Source organism: Rhinolophus ferrumequinum, chromosome 28 (genome assembly GCF_004115265.2).
Source record: "Rhinolophus ferrumequinum isolate MPI-CBG mRhiFer1 chromosome 28, mRhiFer1_v1.p, whole genome shotgun sequence".
NCBI classification, from domain to species: domain Eukaryota; kingdom Metazoa; phylum Chordata; class Mammalia; order Chiroptera; family Rhinolophidae; genus Rhinolophus; species Rhinolophus ferrumequinum.
The window spans coordinates 997835-1021635 of NC_046311.1; the positions used below are offsets into that span (position 1 = coordinate 997835).

At 53.9% G+C, this 23801-nt stretch overlaps 2 protein-coding genes across 5 annotated transcripts in view; one reads left to right on the forward strand and one right to left on the reverse strand.

Annotated features, from left to right (window-relative positions):
- Positions 1–9930, reverse strand: part of RASGRF1 (Ras protein specific guanine nucleotide releasing factor 1) — a 67084-nt gene extending 57154 nt beyond the window's left edge. For 3 of the 4 annotated variants that reach the window (XM_033099974.1, XM_033099972.1, XM_033099973.1), the window contains exon 1: positions 9297–9930. In XM_033099974.1, coding sequence (XP_032955865.1) covers positions 9297–9890 — 594 coding nt within the window. In that variant the 5' untranslated portion in view covers positions 9891–9930. The remainder of the gene's footprint in view (positions 1–9296) is intronic. The other variant, XM_033099971.1, reaches the window with a different exon arrangement.
- The window catches only part of MORF4L1 (mortality factor 4 like 1), a 152717-nt gene that overhangs the window by 107779 nt on the left and 21137 nt on the right, over positions 1–23801 (forward strand). The window lies entirely within an intron of this gene.

Sequence of the window (23801 nt, forward strand, 5' to 3'; positions counted from 1 at the left end):
TTTAGACTCGGTCTCCGACATATCTCTTTACTTCTGTATTTTCTCTTTCACAGAATGGGGGGGGATATTGTCCACCTCACAGGGTTGTTTAAAGCAGGTTTAGAAAAGTGCTCAGTGATGGTCAGTAAACCAGCTGAATCATTTGCAAGACCTAGGCGATGGCTTTAGTCGGGCTGTCAGTGGCGACTTAGCAGGAAACACACCTGTGTGTACATTCACACGCGTGTACACGTGGTGTCCCCTAATCTGTGGAATCTGAGAGTATTTGAAAATACGGCCTTTGCAGATGGAATCCAGGGAAGGTGAGATCATAGCTGATTAACCAGAAGAGGGAAATTTGGACACAGACACACATGGGCGAAAGCCCCGTGAAGAGGGAGGCAGAGATGGGAGAGACACCAAGGGTCGCCGGCAACCATGACGGGGCTGGAAGAGGCAGGAAAAACTCTGCCCTACGCCTAGAGCCTTCCCGCCTCTAGGACTGTGAGTCAATTTCTGTTGTTTTAAACTAAAAAAAAACACAAACCCAAATCACAACCCCCACACGTGTGGCTACACACACACACACACACACACACACACACGTGTGCGCACGATTCAGCCACTGTGCGGGTGAGGCGTGGGAAAGGCCTCTAAGCTGACTAGTGAGATTTGTGCTAAGATGAAGGATTATTATGAATCAGCAGTTTTTGGCGTGATCTTCAGCTCCGATTTCTTCCTCATTCCTGGTACCAACGGGCCACAATTCCGTGCTCTTTAACATCTCTGGGCTCTGTGCCTTCCCGTCCTACTACCACTCCCTGCCCCAAAGCTCCAGCAGGTCCTGCCTGGACCATGAAACGGCCCCCTTCTGATCCCCCGGCCCCTGGTCTTACACCTCCAATTCTTCCTGCGTGGCCAGAATCCAGACTCACGGCCCCCTCCAAGAGAAAAGGTGGGCTGGGGTCAGCTGAGAGGCTGGATGCTGTCACGTGGGGCCCACCCACCCCTTGTGAGGTGCGATTCTGGTGCCCTGGCCAGGCAGGGCCAGGCTCCTCCCTCCTGGTCCACCTTTGGGCTGTGGTGCCAGCTGGCACTGCGCCTCAGCCAGCCCTCTCTATCCAATGCTGCCACTGTCCCGGTCCACAGGGGCCATGCTCGAGAATCTGGCCACGTGCACGCCCTACCTGGAATCCATCGCTCCCTCTCCTCCCTCAAGAAGGGGCTGTCTGTCCAGGTCGTTCCTTAGGTCCTCCTGGACACCCCGGTGCCCTCTCCACCTCTCACCCGTAGGGTCCCAGGGAAGCTGCCCTGTTCTCCGGCCCTTGCAGGGAGAGGTCCCATTGTGGCCCAGGCCAGGCCACCTGAGTGTCTTCCAACCTTTCTCACTGCGTCTGTAGCACGGTTGGTGCTCAGCTGCGGGCTCCTCCCGACCTGACTGCACCACCGTCGTGCTTGGCACACTGGGGGCCCTCACTAGGTAGTATTTCCTAAATGAGCCTGCTCCGTGGAAGTACCGGTCTCTATTGGCCCCACTGGTTCCCCAACCCACGAACGCCCCTCACCTGGTGTGGCTCCACATAGGGGCTGGACCCTTCTTCCTGACCCTCTCCCCTCATTCCATCCACCCTCTGCCTCCTCAAGTCTGAGACTACCCAGGGTCTGGTGAATGCTCCAGGACTCCGCTCTGTCCCCAAGCTGAGTGCCTGTGTCAGGCCCTGGTCTAGCTCCCAGAATCCAGTGGGCCCAGGGCTGAGGTGTGCTGCCGGGACTGACCTGGGCACCTTACGCTCACTCGCCCATATTCCCTGCCTGCCCTGCCGGAACAGGGCTGAAGGAGGTAGGAGGAGTGACCGCCGTGTCAGAACTGAAGAGCCCAGTGAAAACCCTGGCCTTGAGGGCCTCCCTTGAATGAGGCAGTGCTAGAGCCATAGCCCGGGGGCTTGTGTCGCTGCAGCCCGGCAGCTTCTGTGCGGAGTCGTCTGCTTTCATGCAGACGTACTCCCGACCTCAGCCGTCACACTTGGCCGGGCCTCATCTTCCAGTGTGCCGTCCAACTCAGCCTGCCCTCACCTCCCACCACCCACCTCTCTGGACGTTTGCTGGCCAGTTTCCTGCCCTTCAGTGTCTGTGTGCAATAACAAAAGACATTCATTCCTTCACTCATCCATTTGCGCTTCTAAAATTAATTTGGAAAGGTTTTAATTTAAGGTCTGAGTTGGGTTTCCCAATTTGGAAAAAAATAACCCAAAACCCTCAAGTAGGAAGTATCCGTTTTGAAAACAATTATCTCGTTGTTCAGGGGAAAGTGGCATTAGCCATGCTGGATTAGTAAAATCTAGTCTTTGATGTATACCTTGTGAATTTAACTATCAGCCTGGATGCCCACTGACCTTGACCTAGAACTGGGAGGCCTGGTTCAAGTTCTGACTCTGACATGTATTTGCAGTGGGACCTCGGGGCCTGAAAGAAACTGAGGTACCTGTTGAGAGACGAGCTCCATGTGTCTGAGCGTCAAATGGGGAGTGTCCCTCCTGTATCCCACAGCACCTGCTGCAGGGTTACTCTGGTGGTTTCACGCGACGCTAAATGAGGAAGGGCTTTGTACACTGCGATCTGAAAGGTGCCTTATGTGAGCGGTGGCTGGACAGGAAGGTACAGACACAGCAATTGGAGCTTTCATGGGGGGAGAACTTGACGCGCCTGGCTGTGGCCCACTGAGCCCCGGTGTGGCTTGCTGGTTGGTGCAGCGTAACCCAGCCTGTCCTGACCAGTACTCTGGTTAGGCTGCCACCACCGGGGTCCAGAGGATAGATGACAGCAGCCTGGACTGGAGCAGCGGAGGAAGAGTGGGACATACGTGGGGTCTGAGAGATTCAGGAGGTGAGACTGATGGGGCTGGTGATGGTGTGGCCTCCCAGGCACGGAACAGCCTGCTGCGGCAGTCACCTTTCTTGTTTTAGCGGCTTCCTGCTCAGACTTTCTCAGAAACTCACAAGTTCTTTGAGGTAAGGCTCACCATCCTATCTTTAGGTTCAGGGTCAGGGCTCAGTGTTGACTTGCTTCAGAGCTGCCGGAGACCCAGGTGAGCCATTGCCTCCCTGAGGAAGAGCTGGTCATAAAGGTGAGAGCTGATGCCGTAACGGCTGATTTATCGATGAGACCTACTGTGTCATGCTCGGACTTTACAAACAGCACCCCAGGTACTACTCAGAACAGGCCTGCGAGGCAGGATCCTGTCGCAGATGGGGAAACTGAGGCCCAGAGAGCTTTTAGACCTTCCCAAGCTAGGAGGTGGCAGAGCCAGGCTGCAAAGCCATTCCATGTGGCTCGAACCCCATGGCTTTTCCCTAACGCTGCCTCGCTGTCCAAGGCTGAGTGAGTAACGCCTTAGTGAGTGAACTGGGAATAGAGGCGGAGCCTTTGAGGGGCTGCATGATCCTCTGTGAGTGGGGGACGGGCTCCCAGCTGCCCCCTGCACGGCAGTCGCCCTCGTGGAGGTGTCTGGTTGGCAGTGTCCTGGGCCCCTCTCAAGTCCCTGTGTCACCAGCGCTCCTACATAAACATTGGGCGCTGAGCCCTGTTCCTGGCTGTGTGCACATGGGCACCAGCACCAGGCTCCCAGAGTCCGTGCAACAGGACCGTGGGTTCCTGAGCGAACTTTCCTCCACGCTTAGGGGATCTGAGCTGCAAGATTCCCACCGAAGCAGAAACAAAAGCCACTTCACAAAAGTCACCTGAGCGACAGTGACATTTTTTTTCACTGTTGTTAATTCTTTTTCCCCCCCATTTATCTTGGTAGAGGACAATAAGCTCAAATAGCCCTCCTCCCCCAAGTATTTATGACAATCGCAGTTAAAAAGCTCAGGTTTGGGAGTCAGGCAGCCCTGGGTTCATGTGCCAGCTTTGCCAGGTACGCTCTGAACAAGTTACGGAACATCTCGGAGCCTCAGTGTTGTCATCTCAAAGTAGGTCAACAGTGATAATCCCACAGGGCTGCTGGGATTAGGGGAGGTGCTATGTGTAAAAAAAGCCCTCTGAGGCCTGGCACACAGTAGGGCTCAATAAATCCTTTACTGAGAGGGTAGTTTTGGTTTGGTGTTTTGAAGTGCTCTGCTACAAGACAACATACATCTAAAGCCCACGCACACCGTGTCAGAGCTGCAGGGCACTTAGCAGTGACTTTGGGTGAAGGTCAAACTTTTTAAAGCATTAATAACAAATTTTATGTGAAACCCTAATACCGTGTTTCCCCGAAAATAAGACCTAACCGGAAAATAAGCCCTAGCGTGATTTTTCAGGATGACATCCCCTGAACATAAGCCACGGTGCATCTTTTGGAGCTAAAGTTAATATAAGACCCGGTCTTATTTTCGGGGAAACACGGTATGTCCAGCCGTTCAGAGGGCCTGGTCGGATTGATGGGGGCGTGGCCCTCAGCGAGTTCCACGTGTACCTCCGAGGTAAGAGTGCTCAGGTGAGGGGAGAGGAAGGCCTTCTCCGCCCTCAGGCAGCCAAGTCTGACCTCGCGAGACTCCGCGAGACTCGACACACCTGGAGCGGGAGCCGGGCCTCACCGCCTCGGGCGCCCGGTGCCTGGGGCCTCGGCCTGGCGCCTTGGGAACAGTGATCCACCCGCCCCGTTGCGGCGGGTCCGGCTGGCTGTCCACCCTCGTGTCTGGGCAGAGTCGCGTCACACAGACCCCGTGGTTCTCTCGGGGCTGCCGCATGGCTCCCCGCACGGACGATGGGCGGGCGGACACTGAGGGACCACCGTTCTCGGGAGCCACCGTGGGGAGCAGCCCGCGCCCACGCCCCGCAGCCGTGAGGACACGGACGGTGAGTGACGCGACCGAAGGAAGAGCGCTGTGAACGCCGTGACGTGCCGTGCCTGCCGGCTGGGCTGCCGGGTGGGCTGCCCGGGCTGCCGCGGACGTGGGGGCGCCCAGGGGGCAGGACAGGGGGCTCGGGAGGAGGACGGCGCGGGGCGGTCGCTGAGGCCCCTGCTGGGCTTCCCGGGCCCCGAGTGGACGGCGTGGTCTGCGCAGACAGCACGGGGGGGGGGGCTCTGCGGAGGGCCCCCCGGCCCGGCCGTGAACACGCGGGACGCCCGGTACCCGCCCACCTAACCGGTCTGGCCGGAGCGTGTAGTGCGCAGTAAACGTGCCGCGTCTGTGTCCAGTCTGCTCCCTGCCCTCGCCCCTGTCACCAAGCACAGGGCAGTGACCTGGTCTTTCCTGTCCCAATGAAGGTATGTTACTGAGCTCTGCAAACCTCATTTCAGTTCTAGAAACGGTTTGGGGGTGGGGACGGGAGACGGACACCCCGCGCAGTGAAGGCTCCGGCCTCTCCGAGGCCTGCGTGGCTGCGCCTGGTCCGGAGCCGCGGGGGACAGCTCGCGGGCCTTCCCATACGCCCGGCATCCTGGCTCTGACTCGCTGGCGACACGTGTATGTGTCTGAGGGGTGCTGCTTTCTGCACAGCCTAGTCCCCTACATTCAGGTTTGTCCTTTTGGGATTGGCCGAGGGGCTCAATGTGCCAGAGCCACAGGTGGGCTAGCTTGTGAAGCCTGGAGGTGCAGGGTGAGAAAACGTCTCATTTCAGCCACTGCCTGGCTGGTGGTGCTGCTCTCACCTGTGAGCAGGGCACACGCACAGCCTCTCGGCACCTGTTGGTCAGAACCCACCAGGGCACCGGTCATGTGTCCTATGATGGGGACCAGGGTGGCCTTCCTCTTCCCTCCAGGGAAAGGCATCCACCTGCTGGACAGCAGGCACATGGCCCCCCAGCTTTTGGAGCCTCCCCCATACCAGCCTAGGCTCTGCCTGAGGGACCTGCCTGTGTCCCTCTGTCCTGTGTGAATCAGGAAGAGCCTGGGGTCCACATCGTCACCCCTCCTGGTTGAGGGGTGAGGGGAGTGCTGGGGTTGGTTTGGTCAGACCCCCCAGTGAGAAGCTGGGGCTGGCAGCTTTATTTCAGGGGGATCAGAATGTGGGTGAGAAGAGCCAGTTTGTAGTAACTCCATGCCAGAGCAGGACAAGGGACACCAAGGGTCACCCTCTAGGGAAGCTGAACCCAAACTCTTAAGTCCAGGGATCTGGGCCTCCAGTGTGTGGCTTTTGGGTCAGGAGGAGAGGAGGCAGGGAAGGGCCTCGCAGTCTCCAGTGGGCACGGAACATGGCCACTCAGTCTGAGTCCATGAGGCCTGGGCTCCCAGACCTGAGCTCCAGGACATTGGGGCAGCACCGGATGCCGTCAGACCAGTGTGAACGCAGCTGGAAGAGCGTGTGCGTCGTGTTAGAGTGGGCCTGGTGCTCGGGGCCTGCTTATCTCACTCGAGAGCAACTCCGCAGTGTGAGGGGCCCATAGTTAGGGGCTAGGGACTGTGACCATCCAGCTTCTGAGGCCTGAGGCCTGTGGCACAGCGCGGGGCCTGGACCGGTGTCCAGTCAGCCCGCAGCACATGAAATGTGGAATTAGCATGGGGTACGCCAGCAAGTTCAGCTCAGTAAGCATTTCCTGCACACCTACTATGTGCTCTGTCCCTTCCCACTTCGTGCCATTGGGGGGCTCCCAGCCAAGACTTGGTGTCTGTTCTTGCGCAAACCGTCCCTGGTGCTTCCAGCTGGGGGCTGCCCACTTAGACGTGGTTACAAAGCACATCCCACTAAAACCACATCTTTACCAGATACTGGCCAGTCTTGGAGGCCTCCCAGCGTGCTGGCAGGTTTTGAGTCAAGGCTTCCTGGAGGCCCAGGAGCAAAGCAGACTCCACCCAGAATGGCCTGGAGCCGCGGCTCTGGCCGGGGCTTTGGAGGGGCTATGGGGCACCCAGCTCAAGGAGAAACATGGCGCCGTCCGTTCCTCAAAGGTTTAGGAAAGGAAGAGTTATAAATGTTTGGAGACACAGGCCAAAGGAGCAGGATCTACTTTTCCACATGAGCCAAACTCTCACCCTGGAGTCTAATGGAATATCTCTACACGTGTAGGCGACGAAGTGTTTTTAACAGAAATTTGCCTCCGAGCTGGGCAGCGCCAGACCATCACCCACTGCTCTCAAGCGTATTCTGTTCCCGTGTAACGGGAGGGCCCCTCCAGTGAACGCAGGGAGCCTCTCTGACTGGTGGTGTCCTGGGAAAATGCTGTGAACGTGTGTGTAGGCCATCGATTGGCCTGGCTGGCACTCCTGTTCCTCCCAGAATCCACTGCTAGCACGATTCAGTGCCTAAGCCACGAGCTTAACGATTTGGAATCAATGTAGGATCTCACTTTCAGGAATTCTTAGACATTGGGTGAATTCTAGGTCTGATCCCGCCACTGACGCTGTCTGTGATGTGGAGTAACTCCCCTCCCGTCCCTGGTCGTCACTTTCTCTGTGTGAGATGGAAGGAGGGCTGTACGGTCTCTCTGAGGTTCCTTTCAGCGGTAACATTTTGGGTTAGGCCTTTGTTCCCTGTCCAGGTGGGTGTAATTCAGATTGAACTAAGGTCTACCTACGTCCAACTACAGTGGGTTGAGCATACTTCATATACATTATTTAATTGCGTTGGCAAAACCCCAGAACAATAGGTGTTTTGATCACCATTTTGTAAAAAACGGAGGCTCAGAGTTGTTCAGTGCGGTAGCTTAGGTCGAACGGACAGGAAGTCGCCTCCCTAAGATGCAGTCTCAGGCCCCCCGCTGGCTTTCAAGGGGCTGAGAACAGACACTGAGCCCAACAGCAGTTCACTTCCTCCAGCTTGCTCTCTCTGCCTGCCCGGAGCTCAGCCCTGGGCTCTGGCTGGGCTCTGGCTGGGGCTGTGGCTGCTGGTAGATCACACAGGGCACAGGGGGACTTGGGCGGGCAGTGTTCTGGAAGGCTGGGAAGGGCAGGTTAGGAAGGGCGGAGAGCACTGTCTCTGGTCTGGCCTGGCTCTCCCAGGAGGGCCCGCTGGGCCCCACGTGTGCTTTCAGCTTAAGGAGCCGCCTGCTCTTTGCTCTGCTTTGCCATCTGGGAGCCCCCACCTGCCATGTGGCTTGCCATCCCCAGAAACTCACCCTCAAATATTCCCTTCCCCATTTCCCAGCCCCCACAGGCTGAGGCCAGGGAAGGAAGAGGTGTGCTGCAGAGACCCAGCTTAGATCGTCTTGACAATTAGGGGGGACTTCAAGCCCTCCTTTTATTTCAGTTCAGTCTCCCCCCCCACCCCAACCCACCCCCGACCCCCAATCCCCCGGTCTGCAAGTAGCAATGGCTTCTGAGATCACATTTTTTTCTCAGAACGCTGAGGTAGCCTCACCTCCTGGCATGACGCTGGGGGAGCCAATTCCTCCCTCTGGCCCCGTGTTCTCATCTAGCCCCATGGGTCTCCGGTTCCCCCCAGCAGTGGTATTTTAGGGTCCGCTGCCTTTTACCTGCCCAGAGGCAGGGGGGCGGACCAGATGCCTTTGGAGAGGACATGGAGCTCAAAAATTGCTGCCTCTCTCCTGGTCTGGTTATTCCCACTCGGCGGGTGCAGGTGCTCGTCCCTCCCTCCACGCCAAAGGCGCACCCCCACCGGACAGAGGCCTGGCGTTTTCGCCCGTCAGCCCCGGAAACCAGCGAAACCAGGAGCGCAGCGCTGTAGCCCAGACTGCGGAGGTGGGGGAGGGGCCGGGGGCGGAGGAGGAGCGAGGCGCATTTGTCCCGCGTCCTCCGCAGCAGCCCTGCGTGCCAGTGGGGTGCTTGGAACCCCTCGGTTTGTTGCTCGGGCCTGGGGCCGGCTGGGAGCCCAACACAGGTTGACAGCATCGAACTGACCCCTGCGGTTCCACAGCCCCCAACTTGGCAGAGCTAGCGCGGCTCCTTTACGCTCCGGGCAGCGGTGAGGCAGGGGCACGGCGCTCAGATGCCTCCATCTCACCCTCCCCTGCCTCACAGCGGGGAGTTACACCTCCCAGGTCTGGACAGACTATGGGGGGTCTATGGGGCTGAGAGGTGGGAGTGGGGGTGGGGAGCAGCGTTTTGGGCAGGATGTGGGTCCACATTCATCTCTGTCTGTCCCCGGACCCCATCTCCCTTGTATCTCCCTGCTCAGCTCCTCTGTCCCCACCTCCCACGGACCTCGCGGGTGAAGGGCAGCCGCAGCCAGCACCCACTCTCTGTATGCAGTCTCTGCCCCCTCTGCCCACTGCGGGGTCACCCGCCCACTTGGGCCAGCCCTCCCCTGGAGCCGAGAGTGCTGAGGGCGCGGAGAATATAGGGACCAAAGTTGGGGTCCCATCCGCCGGCCGAAGGCCCTGATCCCGAGGGCCGCACCCGGGGCGCTGAGATAATCCAGCGCTGCGCTGGCCTCACCTGTTTCTCCAGCGGCTCCTTGGCCGAGAGCGCAGGCTTCGGGGAGGGCGCTCGGTCGCAGACGCAGCCCTCCAGCAGGTAGAGCCCAGAGGGCCGTGAGCTTGAGTCGCTTTCGAAGTAGAAGAGCAGGTTCTGCAGCAGCGCGAACCACTTGGTTTGCCATTTTGTGTTGTCCGGACTCCGCTTGCTCAGGTAGCCTTTGCGCGTGCCGTCCTTGCGTGCCAGCAGCCCCAGGGATGCGACGTGGCCATCGTTCAGCCGGATCCCTTTCTGCATGGTGCTCGGAGGCCAGCTAGACCCCACGCGCTTACATCTTCTCCGCGCCGCCAGCAGCCCCCTGTCCGTGCGCGCAGCGCTGCCTCTCTGGCGCTCGCTCGCTCCCTCCTTCTCGCTCTCCCCTCCCCCCCAAATAGCTACACTCCGGGATCTGGCGCCGAGTCGTGGCTTCTGGAATCCGGATGTACCATTCCCCACTGGAAGCTCGTGTCCGCTCCGCAGAGCCCGGGGCCCAGGAGGTGCGTGGAGACCCTCCCCTGGCACCTGGGAAACTGAGGGAGCTGCGAGCTGTGCGCTGGCAGGGGCAGGCGGAGTCATGTGACACCGCTCCCTGGAAGAGCCCGTTTCAGCAGCGCGGACAGGGACACGCACGCAGCCCGTGGGGCGCAGAGCCGCGCAGCCTGTACCTTGGCGCCTCCTCCTCGCCGACACACACACACGCACACACCCTGCCCGCCCGCCCCTGCTCGCCCCTTCTCCCCTTCGGGCGTTAAGAAGCAAATCAAATCCGTGTTCGTTTCACCCAGTGGAACCCCGCAGGCTCGCCTCCCGCCAGTTTGCGACTTTGCGCCCCATTGTGGTGCATTGTAGACCTGGGGTAAAGTCCCAGTTTCCATTTTCTCCGCCAAAGGCTCCCTCCGGGCACTTTATTTTTCTAATCCGAGGTGGATGGAGGAATAGATGTGAAAGAGCGTTTAGTCCTAATCTTTGCATAATTAGCCGGGTTACATTCATATCGGCAGGCAGCCCCACTCGGAGTGGCTTCCTCGGCGACATAAGGACAGTCAGTACAGGGTATGCGATGGGGGGGGGAGCTGAGCGTTATTTTTTGTCGAGTATTTCCATAATTACAGGCGCCACCCCCAGCGCCCCGAGGTCTGGCTGGCCAGCGGCTGCTCGGAGTTTTCTGCAAATACCCACCCAAAGCCCGAAGGCGGGCTTCAAACGCAGGCGCCGGGGACCATGGGAGCCTTCAAATAGCTGCGCTGGCGCAATGATACCTTAATGATAGATCTTCCGTTCTTATTTTTAGCTCCCGTTCGCCTACACAGTTACCCGGCATTTATCCGAGAACGTCACAGCGCCCGCTTGCTGCACTGCCGACGAGCCGGGCGCCGGAGCGGGCAGCGCGCGCTGGTGTCTGCGGCAGAGGCAGCCCGCGAGGGCCAGGAAGGAGGGAGGGACACATTGTCAGCACCGACCCTGCGGGTCCCGCTCCCCCGCCCCCCACCCCCAAAAGCACAGACACACGTCCTGGTCTGGTGCACCCTGGATAGGCCCAGGGGAGTCCACAGAGAGACCCCGCTGTGGAGAAGTTGGAGCTGCCCTGTCCTGGGCACCAGGGCGCGGGCCTGCGTTCCTGGAGGTGGGGTGGGGGCATTCTGGGGGCGTGGCTACCATGTGACCCTCTGTCTGTCCTCTGCGTGCTAGCACTCTGGGCTGGGGACCCTCTCTGAGTACCTGGGAGGCTGATCTTTCTTCACGAATAATGAAAATAAAGAGGGCAGATTTAGTCTTGATTTTCCGGAGGGGGAATCCACACTGTGGCCCCTTTCCTTCTCTCTTGCCCTCTTTAGGGAAGCAGGAGGGAGGTTCCCAATCCAGGCTCTCTTCCTCTAAACTCTTATTAGAAAGCCTGATACAGAGGCCAAGAAAACTTCTAAGTGCTTTCCATCAACGGAGTCGTTTAATCCTCACACACCCTGTGGTCCCTCTGCCGTCAGCTCCTTGTGCAGTCACTCAGCTAGGAAGTGACAGAGGTGGGATTTGAACTGGGTCTGTCCCCAGGGTCTCTGCAGAGTTGAATCGCTGGTCTCTGTGTTGCAGGGGGTTGGCTTTGATCCGACACTGGGGCGGGATCTCTTGGCTGGCCAGAGCCACAGCTGGGCCGGATGGAGGCCGCTGTGAGTTCTGCGCCTGGACGGCATGTCAGAATCACGTGGGACGGCTCACAAGCACCTGCAAAAGGCCGTGATGTGTTGTCTGTTTGCATGCGTGATTTGAATGTGCAGCAAAGCTGGAGACCCACTAATATGGCAGAAGCAGCGATGAGGTCGAGGACATGAGCCACCTGGGGTCTTGTTAAAATGTAGGTTCTCATTCTGGCATCTGAGTGCCCAGGTGACACGACACTGGCCTGAGGCCTACACTTTGGAGGATTTAGGGCACTCAGGAGGCGGGAGGGGGTGGGGGTTGGGATCCCTCCCCTGCCCTCCCCTGCCCTCCCCTGCCCTCCCCTACCCTCCCCTGCCCTCCTCATTCCATCAGTATTCACGGAGCCCTCCGTCTGTGTCAGGCCTTGGGCTGGGCCACTGGAGACACAGTGACAAGTGAAAACACAGTCCTTGCTTTGTGGAGTTTAGGCCCGCCCAGGGCTCCTTCTTGGTGGAGCCCTCAGTGTAGCAGGAACAAAACTATCCTTCCCTGGGTCTGGGCAGAGGATTTGATGGAAGGTGTAAATAGAGAAAGAACCACATCCACTCCAGTCGGTCGCAACCCTGAGGCACTTTAGAACCGCTTGGAAAGATTTGAAAAATCTCTGTGCTCACTGCACCCGGGCCCAGTAAATCAGAACCTCTAAGAGTCAGACCTGGGGGTCAGTACTGTGGAAAGCTCCCCTGGAGATTGCAGCGCACAGCTGGGGCTGACAACGCGGGTCTAAGTTTGGTCCCAGAAAAGCCCCTCTCTCGAGCCCGCCCCCCGCTGGCACGAGGAGGCTGACAGGCCCCCCTGGATGGCGGTGCCTTTCGTGGTGGGGACTCCTGGAATTCCTGGTGAACCACACTGTCCTGGGCTCAAGTATCCATGTCAGAGAGGAGGTGGCAGCAGCCTAGACACTTTGTTTACCTCATGTGAGCTGTGTGCACGCCGCCACGTGTCCAGTTTTTTGAGGACTCCGTCTTCGGGCTCCATTGGTTGGCTTTGCCTGGGCCTCACATGCTGACACCAGGGGTTCACACCTTTACGTGCCAGCGAAGGAAAGTAGCCATGTCAGTCCGTCTGGTTGTAAGTGTAATGCAGGCTCTTTGTAAAACATTAGGGCAATACAGAGAATAAAGAGAGAACTCCTTTTACACATATTTTTTGATATCTAATTTTCTTGACTTTTTTCTATCAGGCTATTTTATATTCTCAATCTCTCTTAACAGTATGTGGGGACATTTTTTCATATTACTACAAATTTAACGACCAAACTCTTTATGGTTGGGCATTTACATTGTTTTCAGTTCATGGTTTTTGACAATAATGCTGCAATTAATATCTTTGCATATACATTTCCTGCCCTTAGGCTAAATTCCTGAAAGTGGCATTTCTAGGTTGAAGGAGTGTGTATATTTGAAACATTGGTGCATATTAGTAGATTTCCAGAGGGAGCTTTTACTCTTCACATGGCTATTGGCAGTGGATGAGACAGTCCATTTCTCTATCCACTTGTCAGTCCTGGATATTGATATTATTTATCTCTGAAATATTTGCCCATCTTGAAAGGACAAAAGTGATATCCCTTTCTTGTATTAATTTTAATTTCTTTTGTTGCTTGTGAGGTTAAACATTTTTTAATGTTTATAATTATTCTCATTCCTTCTTTTTGTGAATTTCTTGTTAATATCCTTTTTTTAGATGTGTTTATGTTTTTCTTGTGTATTTATCACAGTGGTATATACATGAGGACTACTAAGTGACTATCATACATGTTGCAAATAATCTCAGTTTGCTGCTTGTCCTTAATCGTGTCTGTGTATTGTGTGGGTCTTTATATGGATTGTAAGAAATTTCTAAGTTTGGGTGTAGACAAATTTATCTTTTTCTTTATGGTTTCCGATTTTAGACACCTTCCCCCTGGTGCCAGCTCCTTCAACATAGAAACCCTTGCCCATATTGTCTTTTCTGTTTTTATAGTTTTATTTTTTTCCATTCATGATTTCGATTCATTTGGAGTTTATTTTTGATTGTGAGGTTGGGATCTGGCTTAACATGAATTTTTCCCAAGTGGCTGGCAAGTTGTTTCAACATTGCTTGTTTGAATGACCCAAACTCTACCACTGACACGAAGCAGCGTCTTTATCGCAGACCCGGTTCTTGTCTGTTCCTGCGAGTATTTCCAGACACTCCTTTCTGTCCCATTGCTCTGTCCATTCTTACACCAGTGACACATGATTTCATTTCTATTGCTGTAACTTCCATTTGCAAATCTGACAGAAAAGGAGCACCGGCATCACTTGTCTTTGTTACAGTGTCCTAGGTCTTTTGTGTTTATTCTTCAAGCTCAATTCATTACTTACTTTGTCAAGTTCTGGAAAAGTGCCTTTGAGATTTTGACTGGAATTACATTGAAAATATTTATTAATTTAGGAAGAATAAGTGATTTTACAGTGTTTTGTCTTCTTGTTTAAGAAAACGGTACACCACTCTAATTCTTTGTCTTTTAAAATCTTATGATAGAAGTTTATACGTTTCTTTACATATGTCTTATGTATGTTTTGGTTATCTTTCGATATTTTACGTTTCATAGTTGTTAATGGAAAAGTGATTTTTTTAAATTAAAAAAAAGCTGGCCATTATATACATTTATTTTGTAAGCTGCTCTTATCCTGAATTCTTCTTGTTTCTAAACATTTAATTTATCTGTTTGGATTTGCCAATTGGACAATGGAATACATTTCTCAATGTTTAGGCGTTCTTGTATTTCTTTTTTCTTTTTTTTCTTACAGGACTTTACTGGGGAAGAAATTGGGGAACAGTGTGCACTTCCAGGCCTTTTTTTCCCAAGTCAAGTTGTCCTTTCAATCTTAGTTGTGCAGGGTGCCGTTCAGCTTCAAGTTGTTGTCTTTTCAGTCTTAGTTGTGGAGGGCACAGCTCAGCTCCAGGTCCAGTTGCCGTTTCTAGTTGCACGGGGTGCATGCAGCCCACCATCCCTTTCGAGAGTCGAACTGGCAACCTTGTGGTTGAGAGGACGCACTCCAACAAACTGAGGCATCCAGGCATCCAGCAGCAGCTCAGCTCAAGGTGCCTTGTTCAATCTTTAGTTATGGGGGCGCTGCCCACCATCCCTTGCGAGAGTCGAGGAATTGAACTGGCAACCTTGTGGTTGAGAGCCCACTGGCCCATGTGGGAATCGAACCGGCAGCCTTCGGAGTTAGGAGCATGGAACTCTAACCGCCTGAGCCACCGGGCCGGCGCTGTTCTTGTATTTCTTGGATAAACCCCAATCCAGGGTGGATTTTTACATTATCATTGGTTTATTGAGTTTATTTCTTCTTGAGTCAATCTTGGTAATTTAAATTTCCAAGATCCTTTATTCACATTTTCCAATTTATTACATGGACCCGAACCAAACATTGCCTTACAGTTTCTCTAATTTTCTCCATCTGTGTTACTTCTTTATAGGTGCTGATTTTGTGTTTTTATATTATGTCTTTTCCTGCAAGGGTTTTAATTATTTTATTATTAAGACTTTAAATGCATTTATGATTCTAGTCTTTTTCTAGCTTGCTACTGTACACATACATCTTTATTAAATTCTTTTCCACTTTCTTTAGATGTGTTCTGTTTTCCCCCAACTTCTTGAGTCCTTAATTTATTGTTATTGTTTTTTATTTAGTAGGTGTTTAAAACTATGCCTTTTCTTCTAAGTGCAGATTTATTTTTTTCCAGATCCAATAGGATTGCTATATACATTTCTGATTATCATTGTATTAAAATATTCTAAAGTTAATTTATTTATTCTTTAGGTGGATAGTTATCAGAGTTTAACTGCATACTTTCTGAATTTCCAAGAGGATTCTTTTTGCTTGCTTTGGCTTATTTGTGCTTCTGTTACATTGTACTTACAGAATGTGGCCTGCATTATTTCTACGTTTTGAAATTCGTTGCTGGTCTTGTGCCCTACATATGGTCGATTTTGTGATTGTTCCATGGGCCCCAGGAAAGAAGACACAGACTGTTCACAGGGTGTAGGGTTTGACAAGTATCTAGCAGCTCAGTGTAATAAGTGGTATTTTTCAGGGACGAATCCCAAATTCTGGTTTCTGTTCAGGGCAGCTGGCAGCTGTGTGCAGAAGCTGCTGCTATTTGTGCAGCTGTGAGCACCAGTTCTGGGGACAGTCGGTGTTCCCTCCTCACACAGGCCAGTGTCCCTGTGGCTCAGGGACTTGCTAAGATCCAGAGCTCGGCTGCAGACCGGGAAGCAAACACGAAGGGCCTCTGGGCAGCTAAAAGGAAGACCGCTGTGTCCTGTGCTCAGAGCTCTGTTCCAACCAGGGTCAGGCCCCCACGGCCTCGCCCATCGCCTCTGCCGCGACACTGCCCACTGCCGTCCAGTGACCTTGGTTATCAGCTTCCCAGCCCATCGAGGGTTAGGAGCCAAACATTCACAGGTGAGGGAACCACGCATGTGGTTGGCAGTGAGTGAGGAGGAGCCGAGATCAGTCTCCCACGCGCACAGGGCACAGCACAGAGCGGCCGCGCCAGCTCCAGTGCCAGCTCCAGCGCCGTTTGTGCCGCCATCTCCCGTTCACCCCTGTGCACCTGCTCCCTCGCTCTGTGGTCTGCCCTGTGCCCTAGGAGGCTGCCCTGAGCCCCTGGTGTCAGCCCCGCCAGGGCTTCTGGTTGGGTTTGGCCCAAGAGAAACGGTTTCCTTGAGGGCGAGTGGGGGGTTGGTGCTGCTCCCCGCCTGTCCAGGGCACCCTCCACCCAGCCGTCTAGGTGCCCAGGCCAGGTCTCCCCTTGTTCCCCAGGAGGGGCTGGCACTCACCCCAGGGCAGAGCGTCATCCCAGCCCAAAGCTTGGGAAAGAGTCCCAAGCTTACACTCTGCTCCCAGATCTTTCAGTTCGAGTGTTCTCTCTGTTTCCTGCTGGACTCAACCTGATTCCGAGCTGGCAGGACACTGGGGAGTAACTCAATCCAACCTCCTCATCTTTTGATTGGGAAAGTGACATGCTCAAGGTCACACAGAGAGTTCGTGGCTGGCTAGAACCAGAGCCCAGGTCTCTGGGGTCGTAGCTTGACACTCTCGCCTCTTTAGTATTGTCTCTGGATCAGATTCTGTTACATATAGAAGACTAGGATTGGCTTATAAATGCAATAATGTGAAAAATAAGTCAAAGATTTACCTCCCCCTTCATTGGAGTCAGACCCAGCGAAATGTGATTTTTGGAATCATTTTAGGGGAGTGGGAGGGGAGGTAAGTGTGTGTGCTCTCGTTTTCATTCAGTATTCTTTTCCTTCTTATCTGTATTTTATTTTAATAAAAATTTGCTATAGCAAAGAAATAAGACAGGGACATGCAAAGACTTTTGAGAAATGCTTTCCGTCAAAAACTTCTCATGCTTAAAAGAGTTGGCAAATCTTCAGCGAGTTTACCCATCATAACGGTCCAGTTCTCGAGAGCTCTAGAGTGTCCCGGAGGAGAGTTTTACTGCGTTGCTAGAGGGGGAATAGTTGTCTCCAGGCCCCATATTTATTCTTTGGGGTAGGTTTGTTGCAGAGTCCAAAATAGGAGAGGCTTTTAAGAAAAGGAACTCCGAGGGATGTCAAAATCAATCTATTGTCATTAGGCTGATTTTAGCATTTGAAGTCAAAAAAGAAAAATCAGCGAGAGGATTTCCTGTTGTACGTGAGGCAACCAAAGTGGGTAGCCACTTGAATAACTTTCCTGGACGCCCCACCTGCCAAACCTTAGACCTGTCCAGACGCCGACTTAAGAGAACCCACCCTCTCATCGTCCCCCTGCGCCTTTGTCTCAGCAGAGTGGAAGGACCCTTGGCATTCGCCACTCCCGGTCAGCGGGCCGGTGCTCTGGGTGTCCCCCCACTCCGCCCCACGCGTTTGGCCTGACCTCTTGGCTCCTGTAGCTCTTTATGTAACCAGGCGCTAGCTGTGCTATCTGGAGGCTGTCTCCAAGGATATTTGCACCTTAAAGGAAGACCACACACCACTGGTTCCTGTCTCGTCTGCTCGCGGCACCATTAGGCGTTTTCAGGAGCTGCGTTCTGTAAGTGAATCTGCCAGCTCATCACCCAGGAGTTCTGAGTTACCAGTGACACTTGAAGAAATGCCCAGAATAACTTCAGCCAGCCAGCAATCCATACCCAGGGAGACAGAAGCTCAGACGTGAATTATGGGGACCAGTGGGGACGGCATCTATAAACCCCCAGTAATAGCTTGTATCTTTCTCCGGGAAGATAAGAAAGCCATTGTTGCCTCCAACCACTTTCTCAGCATTATTGTGAGGAGGATGACGAGTGAGTGTTCTCATGTGCACACGGTGCCCTGAGACGCAGGACAGTTACTGAAACTTACAGAACATGAAGTCGTTTCGGGGAAAGAGTCATTAATGAACACATGCAAAGGGAAGTAGTGAAGTTGGGGAGAGCAAATCATTCATTCGTGCATTTATTTCACAGGCTTCATCGAGTTTCTACGTGCCAGGCTCTTTGCCAGGACGGGGACAGATACAAAGATCCATGCAGCAGGGCTCGCTCTTTCAAAGAGCCCTAAGTCTGGTGGAAGCAGCAGACACTTAAGCAGAGAATTTCAGTGTCACGTGTACAGTTGTTCCGGTGCTTCTCTGCACAAGGCGCTCAGCTGGGGGCAGGTGGGACCTGGAATCTAGCCCTTGGTCAGCTTGCTGAGCCTTTGCTGAGGTGAGGGGTCTGCCTGAGGAAGGGGTACCTTTTTCTGGTGGTGAGAAACCTGTATGGGGAAGCCCTGGTCTGGCCCCAGCGCCCCAGCCCCACCTTTTTATAGCGTTGTCCTCTGTAAACCATTCCGGGTTCACAAGTGGACGTCCCAGTGGTCAGCAGCCTGCTGCTCTGGGTTCCAGACTGTGTGGGTGAGACCCCGGCTTCTTCCCCTCATCCCTCCCCCCACCCGCACCCCCTGCAGTGTGGGGGTGGGCACGAAGGGCCCTTCTCACCCATGGTCTGGCTGGGTGACATTTCGTGCCGAGCACCTGATAGGCCGCGGCTCCTGCCTTTACACCTGGGGGTGGGATCGGAGCAGAGCCAGGTCAGTAAGGGCAGGATATTCTGAAGAGGGACCTCAGGCAACGCCCCAGGACTTCCGGACAGAAGGGCTGCCTGAGGCCCAGTAGGCGGCTCAGGTCCGGGTGCTGGAGCCCGTTCCTGAGGGGAGTGGCTGCCACCCAGCTCAGCAGGGGGTCTGGGCACACTGCGGCTCCTGGGCTCCAGACCTGCAGGGAGTGTTCAGGGCAGACAGAGGTCAGCCTAAGAAGCAGGGTCTGGGTCAGCACGGGCACAGGTGGCGCGGGTCCCAGCGGCAGGGGGACACTTTGCACAGCCTTTCCTGGTCTCACAACAGTGGCTTTCAGAGCGTCAGGCACCAGCTGTGCTTCCAGGACCCAAGGAGGCCAAGGACGGGGGCTGGGATGGGAAGTGCCCCGACTGAGGCCGAGACAGTGTGGTGGGCGGGGCAGAGCGTGGGGTGGGCGGGGCAGTCAGACACCTGAGCTCCAACCCGTCTGTGCCTGGGTGACTTTGGACACATTGTGACCCTTCCCTGAGGTCACAGCGTCCTCATCTGTAACACGGACACGATACCCCCACTTTGCCAAGTGGTCGCAACGTCCTTGGTGCTGGGTGTGGCATCGTCGCCCAGGGCCTGGCTCAGGGCAGGATGTTCAATGACGCCGTCTGTTAACCTGGAAAATCTGCTGAGTGCGGTGCAGGCATGGACCCGGCGGTGTTTGCCTGGGGAGAGGGGCGCTCGGCCTTACGTTACTAAGATGCCGCCTCCCGCCGCACGACTGGAGGAAGGGGCTCGATGACCAGTTTCTGTGACCCCTGCCTCTACTAGAAAGAGTTCTCAGTGACAAGCTGTAACCAGGGAATCTGGAGGTGGAGTTTTGTTCTGGTTGTCGACAGCGTCAAGGAGATACTTGCAACATGCTGTCAGGTTGGATCTGGACGGAGAGGACCGGGCTCTGACTCCGGTGGGAATCGCGTGCCTTCGTGAGGCACAAGTCAGAAACCTGGCGCTTGTGGGCTTGTCCAGGGGTTTCAGAAGCGCCAGCAGTGACAGGACAGGGGTGTGGCTGTCACCCTGACAGGACGTGGGCGGAGGGAGGAGCCACAGCCTGTGCCCGGTGCCCTGTAATAAGCATCTCTTTTGCTTCTCCGAACAACTGTGTGGGGGAGATGTCGCCCCCGGTGTACAGAAAGAGAAACTGAGGCTCAGGCAGGCTAGTAGACGAGCCTGGGTAAGACAGTGCGGAAGGGGTGACAGCAGGACACTGCTGCTGATGGCCGGGCCATTACACGGACACACTGTGAAGCGTGGGATCGGGATCTCACCCACTGTGAGCTGGGGGGAGCATGCCCTGTCTCCCCGCCAGCCTGAATGGCTGAGCAGCTGGGGGCTGGCGGGGCCCCTCTTCCCCATGCAGGCTGGCGGGGCTTTTGTCATGGTGGCTGGCTTCTGAGAGGGTGAAGGATGGAAGCTACAAGCTCTTAGGGTCTGGGCTCAGAATCCTAGACTCTCACTCCAGAGGGTACCTCTCCTTGTGTCATCCAGGCCTCTTTATGTCACCCTGTGGGACAAAAACAAATGGTGATACTCTGGCTGTTGCTGTCACTGTGAGTGATCAGAGTCTTTTGTCTCTGACCCAGGAGGCTTGTGTCTTTCGCCAGCATCCATGAAACTGTGACAAGCTAACTTGGTGGCTTGCAAGTAGGATAAAGTCTTAGAGCTGCCGCATCTTGCTATGTGCCATTGTAGTCTTTACTGAGACCCTCTGTCCACTCGGTTAAACCCCCAGTGCGTTCTCCCCTCAGCCTTGCGTTGTCGCAGAAATTCGTTGAACAACTTTTCACCGAGGACCTTCTGTGCGCCCAGTGCCCTCTAAGGGCCAGAGATCCAGCAGTCAATGAGACAGACAGGCCCTCACCCTCTTGGGACTTACATTCTGTGAAGCACTCGTCTGTGCCATCAGCTTGCTCTCCTTGTTTTGTCTGTCTCTCTAGGGAACCTGAGCCTGAATTCACCACTGACATGTATTCTGGTCCCTCCTTTAAACTTGAGACCCAGCACTCCCTCCTCCAGGAAAGCAGATTTCTTCTCTGAATTTCCTCTCGTGTCAATACTGCCTACTCTGCTTCCGCTGACACTGAGCTTAGGTTCTGTTCCTGACTCTGCCCGCAACTCTGTGACCTTGGATGTGTCTCCTTTACTTTCCTAAGCCTCCCTCCACGTCCTCCTGTTTGCAGTGGGCACAGCGGTGTGTGCCCTGCTGCCCTCCCGGAGGCACCAGAGGAGACGGTGTGTGCCCCCCGCTGAGGCTCAGGGAGGGCTCGATGGAAAGGAGGAAAGCCAAGTGCTTCCGATTTCCAGCATTTCTCTGATTTCTGAGTCACCACTGCTCAGACCGCATGTCGTGCCTGCCCTACTTTTACACCCTGATTTCCACACGGTCCTCTCGGCCCATTCCTGCCCGAACACGGCACAAAAACGAACGACTCCTCACTGTGAGCATAGGGACATGGCTTCCTGCCCCAGCAGCAGCTCCAGACACTTCGTCACCAAGTCCATTAGAATAACACTAACTTTTGCTACCATAGCAACTGCTGCTGGTTGCGCAGCCACTGACTTTTGAAGCTCCTTAAAAATGTGCAAACCTTTTTGCATAAAGTGGCTTTACAACACCGAGACTCGTGGCTTCATTTCCTCTCAAGATTCTTCTTTAAAAAAATGTCACCTTTCCCCCCCTTAGGAGCATTTCACGATTAATCTTTTAAATGAACCATTTTAAAACAAAGTGTTGGCAATGGTTTCTTCATGCCCATGTAAGGGCAAATACAAATTAAAAATCAGAGGCTTAATTCTGTTGAAAATAACAGCAGATGTCCTCTCTTCCCTTTTTTTTTTTAAGTTTATTGAGGTGACAATTGTTAGTAAAGTTACATAGATTTCAGGTGTACAATTCTGTATTACATCATCTATAAATCCCATTGTGTGTTCACCACCCAGAGTCAGTTCTCCTTCCATCACCATATATTTGCCCCTTCCCTTTTTTTTTTTTTTAGAGCATTTACTTAGAAAACTTGTAAGTTGTCTCTCTGTCTCTTTGAAATGTGTTCACATCTTAAAGCCCAGTATGCCTCCTGTGGGCTTGGAGACCCCGGAATGACTTTCTCAAGGACCTGGGGACCATCTCTGCATTGTACTCACTGAGGAAGATTGTGCCCCATCTCCCCGTTTCTGTGGGAGGGTAGGGGCTTCCAAGTTGCAAAACTCCCTCTTATTCTAACCGTGTGAGAAGCGTAGTTTTCTTCTGGGTAAAGCGAGTTAGCTACCGCAGCTGGTCACCCCAAGTGCCCAGGAGGTTGGAGCAGAACAGTGCACAACAAGCCTTTTTGCTTGAGGACTAGCGGTAGCACTTGTCTGTCTCCAGCCGCATGTCACAGGTAGTGTCTGCTGGGGGTCTTTGCCGTCTCCCCAAATCGCCCGAGGTCTGGTTTGATGCTGATTCAATAGCAAACTTGTTTCCTTTCTCCTCCCTTTGTGGGGAGGCATTCGGGGTTGGGAGAGTTGTTTTTAATGGTCACTCCCCAGCGCCCGCCAGCACGAAACATTTAAAAGCAGCAGCGCTCATGGAGGACCTCGGCCTGAAGCTCTGTTAGAAGCTGGGAGGAGGGGTGGGGTCCCCCTCTCCCTTCGTTCTCGTTCACGTTCACGTGCACCTAGCGAAGGCCTTCCCCTGGTTCCCTGGGGAGGGTCCTCCGACCTCGGCCTCGGGAGGTGCCGCGCCCCTAACCAGGTCGCGGTGAGATGGTGGTGGTGGACGGGCTTTTCCTTTGCCTTTGTGGAAAAACATAGTATTAGCTGGTGGTCCAGACTCAATCCAGACCTGAGACGCTGACTCCGCAACACATCATAGGTCTGTCACAATTCCAGGGAGTGGCATTGACATTGTCTCCTGTGACGACACTCCTAGACGTCTCTGTATGTCATGGCCGTCGGTCGGTGTCCCTGAAAGGGTTTCTTTCAGGAAACCCATGTTCAGTTGACCTAAAACCAGCTACTGCTTCTGCCTGAGGAAGATCGGGGTGAATCCAGACAGTGGTTTCTGCTGCTTGGCTGTCGCCGACACGGACCTGCCGTGGAAGGGACGAGTGCGGGGTCGGTTTTGTTATTTACTCGCTGGTGACCATGAGTAGGTTATGTTGAACTTTTATGCCCTCCTCTCTTCATCTGGAAAACGGTGACAGCACATACGGCACAGGATTGCCTGTCGTTGCCTGCGTGTGGCCAGAAGACGTGGACATGGCGTGACCGTCTCCGTGTCACTCAGATCTCACCTTCTCAGAGAGGCCTTCCCTGACCATGTATTTCCTGCCTGGCCTCCAAGCCCCTCAGGTATTTCAGATGGAGCCTTTTCACACTGAGCTGATGGTCCATTCTGACTTACAAACATCTAATAGATGGAAAAAAGTCTGATCTGATAGAGCCTCATGTTTCAGGTTTCCCAAATCTCCCACTTTTCAAATGTCTCCTGCTGGGAGCATCTTTTCTCAATCTTTAGGAAACATGATAACCTAAAATATTAGAGGGGTTTCCCATGAGGACCGAGACCTCCAGACCGAAACAGGAACTGGAAACTCGAGCCAACAAGACCTTTACCCAAGGGACTGTTGACACCTGAGCTGCCCCAAGATACCAGCATTCAGACAGAAGGCAGAGAAGGGGCTGCAAGGAGCTTCCAAAGCAGGGTTCCTAAGCCATCCTGCTGTCATGGAAATTTGACGAGCTGTGACAGTAAGGAGCAAATGAAATGTAAAAAGCTGCTTCAGCCAGAACCACAGGCCTGTGAGATCTCCTCAGTGCAGCGGGTTTATCAGCAGAAATGAACACCTGGGCTGACGTCAGATCTGGGCCCAGACCGCAAGCTACAGGCCTGTCCAAAGCCTGGAGACATGGGGTTTGAGATGTTTTGAACATAAAGGATCCCATTCTAAATTCATCTAAATTCAAGCAGGAGAAGTCACTTGTAAGACACTCATATTAGGAAGCAAAAGAAATTTAAAAAGCTATAACACTGTGCGGGAATTTTAAACATTCACATTTCCTAAACTACTCTTTCTTCGAGAAACGACTTGCCTTTCAAAACCATATGGCAGGAGCACACTCAATGTATAATAAAATCCTTGGTTTTGGTAATTATGCTGAAGCTGGTACAGCGTGAAGTGATGCCACCTGACGGATCGTGAACA